Here is a 7,043-nt window from a genome sequence, read left to right as displayed (position 1 = left end):
TGGGTAGTTGAGTAAGTGAAAGAATGAAAGGATGAAGAGCGATTGTATCCTAGGTCCCTAAAGAAAATGTTGAATAAGTCAAAGACGTCAACCAAACCGAAGATGGTGAGTCCCTCATTGAAAATCTTTCAAGACGCAAGAATTTAGTGACATAATTGGCAAACTTGGCGAGAGGCAAGAGTGATGAGATGAGAGGGAGTTCAATAACTTGTATAAAGCTTTGAGTAGAAAGTTTTAATTATGGGTCAGAATTCAAATTAGGATCATTTTGGTCATTTTTTAGATACCCAAATTACACCTAAGGATTATGGGGCCTTAGAGTCATTTCTCTATTTCATGGAACTTGTTTGTATTTAAGATTTTATTGTGAGATCTAATTGTAGTTTTTCTAAAAAGAATCTGCCTTCATTCCCAAAAAAAAAAAAACACTCGGTGAAAGTTATTATTTAAGTGTAGGTCCCCAGTTTAAGATGACATCACCAATAAAACAACTGCTCCATTTGAAAGATGGGTTGGCAAATGGCAAACGTAAAACCGGGGATTTCAATTGAAAAGTCGTTTGGCTCTGGACGTTCCTCGTGCAATAAATAGCCCTCTGCTCCATCACTTCTTTGTTGTCAAATCAAGTTCGCGTCTATTTTGACAATTTATTAGAGCATCATCGCATCGGTGTGGAGAGGAAATAGATAACAGGAACACCACTGGGAGCACAATGTGGCCGTTCAGCAGAAAAGGGTCTTCTGGGTTTTCATCGTCTTCCACGGCTGAGCAAGTTACTGAAGGAATCGATGGGAGAGGCCTCACTGCAATTGTCACAGGTTATCATTGTTTTTTCTTTGTTAGAGCTGAGATTCATTCTCCTTTTTTGTTTTTTGTTTTAATTTTTTTTTCAAATTTTAGTTCTCTTTATTTTCATGCGGAATTGATACCTTATTGATGACTTGAGGGTGTTACTTCGGACAATTTTCTTTTTGATCCCACGATGTGGATTCAGTTTTATCTGTGGAGAGAGGTGCGACTGTCACAGTGCTACTTCAGTTTTCGAAGACAATAAAAACGCAAATCTTCTTCATTCTTACTTTGGCTTCTTCCTCTAGTTCTATCTGATTGTCTATGAAATGCTATTGCTGGGTGACTGTACTCTACCCAAGACTCTCGCGCTGGTTAAGTTTCGAACACTAACATCTTGTTGATGCTTACCTAATAACGCGATTCATGCCTTTTCTCGAAATCCTTTTTTTTTTTAACCGCCTAGAATTGAGTGAATATTGCACTGATCCTCATTTGATTCATTATGATTTATTACTTGAATATTGCTTTATTGAGTATATACAGCAACAGTAGTCAGAATTTTTGCTTAGACATAACTTGAACACTGCCCGCTTCAAACATCTATCGATGGCAGTAAATTCAGAGGTCGCATGGACGTGGAAATCTCTGGATGTTAAGAATTGCTGACAGTTTCTATTCACATAATGAGAAACTAAAAATCATTCGTATTTATTTTCTTCTTGATTTTTCACGCATGCTACTTTGAAACCTTGCTTTGGACAGGATACATGTTGCTGAACCACATGTACCCATTAATTGCATATTCACTGTTCTTGGTGGACATTGTGATGATATTAACAGGAGCATCCAGTGGCATTGGAACAGAGACTACACGTGTTCTTGCTTTGCGTGGTGTCCATGTGATTATGGCTGTGCGGAATATGATTGCTGCTAAAGACGTCAAAGAAGCTATACTTAAGGAGATACCCCAGCTAAAGTTGATGCCATGGACTTAGATCTTAGTTCGATGGCATCTGTCCGCAAATTTGCAGCAGACTATAACTCCTCTGGTCTTCCATTGAACATCCTAATGTAAGAAAATGAAATGGGCTGCATTGACAAAATTTTCTAATTCATGTCTGTGTGCATGCGTATGTGCATGTGTCTCTCTGTAATACGTTTTGGAAAATGTTTTCTGTCTTTTGAATGGAGATATTTTAATCCTGATGGTTCAAGCAACAAAACAAATGGTAATGTCCTGTTGTTTGATGTAATTGAAAGAAACAATGCAGGAATTATGGCTACTCCTTTCAAGCTGTCCAAAGACAATATTGAACTACAGTTTGCAACAAATCACTTGGGTACGTGAGAAGTGCTTCCTTTTTCCTTTTTGTTAACATTGATAATTGATCATCTTACTGTTTTTTTAATTATAGAATGGAACTCTTGTTCAATATTGCTCTGGACATTTTACCAATGATATACTAATGCTTCAAAATCATAATTTTCCCTCTTAAATTTTCCTGTCTGCGGGGAAGGCAGCTAACATGGAAAGGGGGTCTCAATACAGTCTGAGGGAATGTGATTTATTTATTTATTTTTATTCAGATTAATAGAAATATAAGGATGAGAGGTGATTGCTGCTATAGCAGCAAAGACAAGGCAACTTCTCTCTTGTCCGTTTCTTTTGATGTTTTTGTAGGAATATTGAGTATTTATTCTATAGCATTTATGAGTAGTTGTTAGACTTTATTAGTCTTTATTGTTAGTCTTTCCTCCTAGTGTACATTAGCTTATCTCAGTATGAAAGACTAGAGAAGTATTTTTCTCCTCTGAAATTCCAGTGTTAAATACATGAGATCTATGCTTATTTTTTCTGCATCAATTGTCTCTCTCAACTTGTATGATGGGGTCGCTATTTACTCAAAAAATTTAATTTACTTTCACGAAGTTTGAATGTTAGGAACTTATCTTAATTCTATTGTTTGAATTTCATATAATTTCACAGGTCATTTTCTTTTGACAAATCTTTTGTTGGATACTATGAAGAAAACTGCAAATAAAAGCAAGAAGCAAGGGAGAATTGTTAATATCTCTTCAGAGGCTCACCGGTTCACCTACCGTGAAGGAATTCGTTTTGATAAAATCAATGATCAGTCAAGGTAACGAATAAAAAATCCTAGGAACGACGAATTATACTGGATTTTTGTTTATGATTGGTGTTGCAATTAATATTTAGACTTTATTATTTTTTACTTTCACTATCAATTTGATAAGAGGCAAGTTAATAGTAGTTTTGTGGTTAAAGTGGGAGATAAGATCATACCACAAGTGACCAAGTTCAAATATTTGGGAGCCATTTGACAAATGATAGCGAAATTGATAGGGATATTGGACATAGAATACTAGGTAGTTCAAATGGAGAAGGCTACATGTTTTACTTGCAATCGGAAGGTCCTTGATAAGCTTTAAGGAAAATTTTATCGCTTGTTATATGACCAGCTATGCTATATGATAGTGAATGTTTGGCTTTAAAATGACACCAAGAACATAAAGTTGGGATATCAGAGATGGGGATGTTGACATGGATATGTGGACATACAAGAAAATATAAGATTTAAATGATCTCATGTGAGAAAGAGTTGATTTGGCATCTATTGTGGAAAAATGGTTGAAAATTGTCTAAGACAGTTTGGACATGTTCCAAAAAAAAAAAAAAACCAATGGAGATGCTGGTGAGAAGGGTAGAACATAAAATTTTTAATCCTTTGAAGAGGGATAAGGGAAGACTAAAGACAACACTAAGTAAAATTATCAAAAGCAATCTTCAGGTGAACATTTCTAGAGATTTCATTGTTGATAAAACACAATGGTGACATGGAGCCTATGTAATCGACTCCACCTAATAAGATAAGGCTTCTTGTTATCATTATAATTTTCTTTTTATAGAATGAAGTGTCATAAGATTGTTTATCTAGAATTCTCGACTAAGCAAATACTCTCCCAATATGAAGGTGCACAAAATTTTACATTACCATATGTATCTGCTGATAATCTTACCTAAGACATGTGATTAAATTCTCTATACAGGATATCTGCTGATAAAACATTGTCAGACTACAGATATTGTTATGCTTGTGAACACTTTAGTTGCATTTAAAATTGAATATTACCTGTTGAAGGAAAGATGCAATGTATATGGGGATGATGTTTGATTGCCTGTGTGCAGTTACAGCAGTTGGCCTGCGTATGGACAATCAAAGCTTGCAAATATCTTACACGCCAATGAACTTGCAAGGCATTTCAAGGTATGCTGACAGCTGGCTTAGCTTGTGCAATCACATAGACACGTATTTTTGGGAAATAGTTTTATCAATAGAATTCTTTGCTTATCTTCTGATGTGGCTGAAGACTAGCTCATTATAGAGTCAGCTTTGTTTGTTCTACCCCATTCTCTATGTCCTCTTTTTCTGTGGAATTGAAGGTTTTCAGGGTTGCTAATGTTGCATTTATTTTCGAAAATAGTTGGTTTTATTAGTGAACAACTTTTGTTTGTCTTGTGACTTGGTGAGACAACCATGGTTATAAGCCCATTTTTGTTTGCAGTTGTTGTCATTTTTGTTATTATCTATTACTTTACATCTTTTGGTTTGAGTAAGATGGTTCTCTGATTATGCTTCGTCAGCTACCTGTGAAATCTGATATTTATTTGCTGCTTCTTGATCAGGAAGATGGCGTGGATATTACAGCAAATTCTCTTCACCCTGGAGCAATCGTCACTAATCTTTTCCGTCATAGCAGTGTATTGAATGGTAAATACTATATTATCTTGTTTATATTTAGCATTATGCATAACTCACTTTTTCTTATTGAGTGCAATTTGATTCTGTTCTTACATAATATCATTTGTTGAGATCTTTTTGCGAATAGCAAATTCCTCTTGCATTGGAGAGTGTTGTAAAAAAGAAGCAAGTTATTAGTTATTTAAGAATCGGTTGATGAATGCTTTTTGCTCGACATTATTTTGTTTGGACAATCTCTAAAATGGGGCGTGTAGTCAAGAAGGTATGCAGTACAATTTATTTAAGAGGTTGTGTGTGGGTACTTGTCTTAAAATAATTAATTTTGTACCCATTTTGCTTCAAATGACAGCCCGCTAAAAAAAAAAAAAAAAAAAAAAAACTGATTCGGCCACCACTCTGAGACAGTTATTTTTTTCAGTAAAGCTTGGTCAAACACTAAAATTAAAATAATTATTTTTTAGATAAATAAGCAGAAGCTTATCAAAAAATAAAAAAGAAAGGTAGAAATAACAGTGAACAAAGCAGCACCTTTGTTCAGACAAGCTGGCCAAACAGGTGAAAGCATTACGGCCAAACATTATTTTTTATTTGGAAAAACACAATCATTGGCCCTATGATTTTATTGGATTTTGCTTTTAGCTCCTACAGTTTTTTCAATGTTTTCAATCCTTATAGGAACTGAAAACATTGAAACTAAAAGGACGTAAGTAACAAATGTCACATAATCTTACTGAAATTATGAGGATTAAAAATACTTGAAAAAAAATTTCAAGGATTAAAAACAAAATACGATGAAACTATAGGGATCGATAATTGTGTTTTTTCTTATTTTATGATTAAGAGCATTGGCAACTTCAACTTAACAGTGTTATATTTTGTATATTTTAAGCAGAATACAACAAGTTTTAGCTTCATTGGTGTGCTTCTTTTTTATGCTTATGCAGGTCTTGTTAATGTGCTTGGGAAATTTGTGCTTAAAGATGTCCCTCAGGTATGTTAACATGATCTCACCTTAAAAACTTGTGCCTCCACAGATGGGAAATTCCTCAAAATTCATCCTTGACATATTTTCATTCTATTTTGCTCCTTCTTAATCCAAAAGACATTCAAACCACTTCATAAGTGGCCCCCAATTCTGCTAATGTCTTTAACATGGCATCATTAACTGTTCACCAGCTAAGTTAGCATTTCACTAAAAGGGACTTGTCTAGATATATAACTAAGATGGACTGTTTCCAAGTCATAAATACTGCGACTTACTCTTTAAAATTCTACACCATGCACACAGCCTAAGGTTTACTTTGGATAAATTTTTAGTTGTGATGGACCAACATGAGAATGGAAATATATTAGATACTTTAATGGAGACTTGATAGTACCAAGTCTCACACCAAGTAGTATGGGATGCTCAAAGGTATTTAAGCATGTTAGTTCTCCTACTTCAACAACTAGCTTTTGTGTTAGGGTGCCTCATCTCATTTAGGTACCCATTAATTAATATCAGAGCCAGGTTATTGTCAGTTCTGAAGAGAGTTACCCATGGAGTCTTTTGACAGGCAGGAGGCCGAGTTAAATATCATGGAATGTAAATATAACTGTTGGAACGTTGGCATTCCATGGAGGATTAATTAATGGATACGTGATAGTATGGGATATCAAGTTTCACATCATATAGCAGTATGGGATGTTCAATTGGGTGTTTAAGTGGGTTGGTTATTCTATCTCAATAGCTAGCATTTGGGGTAGGGTTTCCCACCTCACTTAGATACCCGTCATACTTTTTCGAGAATTTGGCTGAAATTTGGCTGTCTTGTTCATTGTCATTGACTCCAACCTTTAATGTAGGGAGCTGCAACAACCTGTTATGTGGCATTGCACCCGCAAGTGGAGGGAGTTAGTGGTCAGTATTTTTCAAATAGTAATCTGGCAAATCCAACCTCACGACCAAAGGACATGGACTTGGCAAGGAAACTCTGGGATTTTAGCCTGAACTTGACTAAATAGAACACCTTTAGTAGTTTTGTATAGATGGAAAGGCTGAGGGAATAAATATATATGGTATATTGTACTAAGAAGTATACAATGATTACTTATACGAAGCTCAAATGATAAATTGTTCCCAAATCAGAAAGAGGGATTAGGATGCCTACAATGCAGAAGCATGAATTTCAAGCTCACAATCAACTGAGCTCTGTAATGGTATAGTGTTTAAACTGAATTGTAAAAAAGTTTTCATTTGAAAAGGATCCATGCTTTTATTATTATTATTATTATTATTATTATTATTATTATTTGTGAACTTCTCTCCCCTTTATTGTTGGAATTATCTGGTTTTGGCTTGTTTGAGAGGTGGATTTCATGTAAAGAAACTCCAAGTGCACTCTAAGCTCAATCTACGCACAAAATGTTTAGATCTTTCAGATTATTATAACATTTCTGGGGCAGGCTGGTTATGTGTGTGAAGCATTC

General features: G+C 35.0%; 1 protein-coding gene across 1 annotated transcript; it reads left to right on the top strand.

The window, feature by feature from the left end:
• Nucleotides 1-512: 512 nt before the first annotated feature.
• Nucleotides 513-6,817, top strand: LOC129287046 (short-chain dehydrogenase TIC 32, chloroplastic-like). Its single transcript, XM_054923191.1, is given in 9 exon segments — nt 513-818; nt 1,633-1,758; nt 1,761-1,863; nt 2,053-2,132; nt 2,780-2,933; nt 4,001-4,079; nt 4,499-4,583; nt 5,519-5,565; nt 6,420-6,817. Coding segments are annotated over 9 exon segments (939 nt in total). The 5' UTR covers nt 513-712; the 3' UTR covers nt 6,579-6,817.
• The last annotated feature ends 226 nt before the right edge of the window (nt 6,818-7,043 follow it).

Source organism: Prosopis cineraria, unplaced genomic scaffold (genome assembly GCF_029017545.1).
Source record: "Prosopis cineraria cultivar Desert tree isolate PC_DT_omini unplaced genomic scaffold, ASM2901754v1 PC1, whole genome shotgun sequence".
Taxonomy (NCBI): domain Eukaryota; kingdom Viridiplantae; phylum Streptophyta; class Magnoliopsida; order Fabales; family Fabaceae; genus Prosopis; species Prosopis cineraria.
The sequence above is the reverse complement of the archived record's forward strand: the minus strand, read 5'-3'. Positions and strand labels throughout refer to the sequence as shown.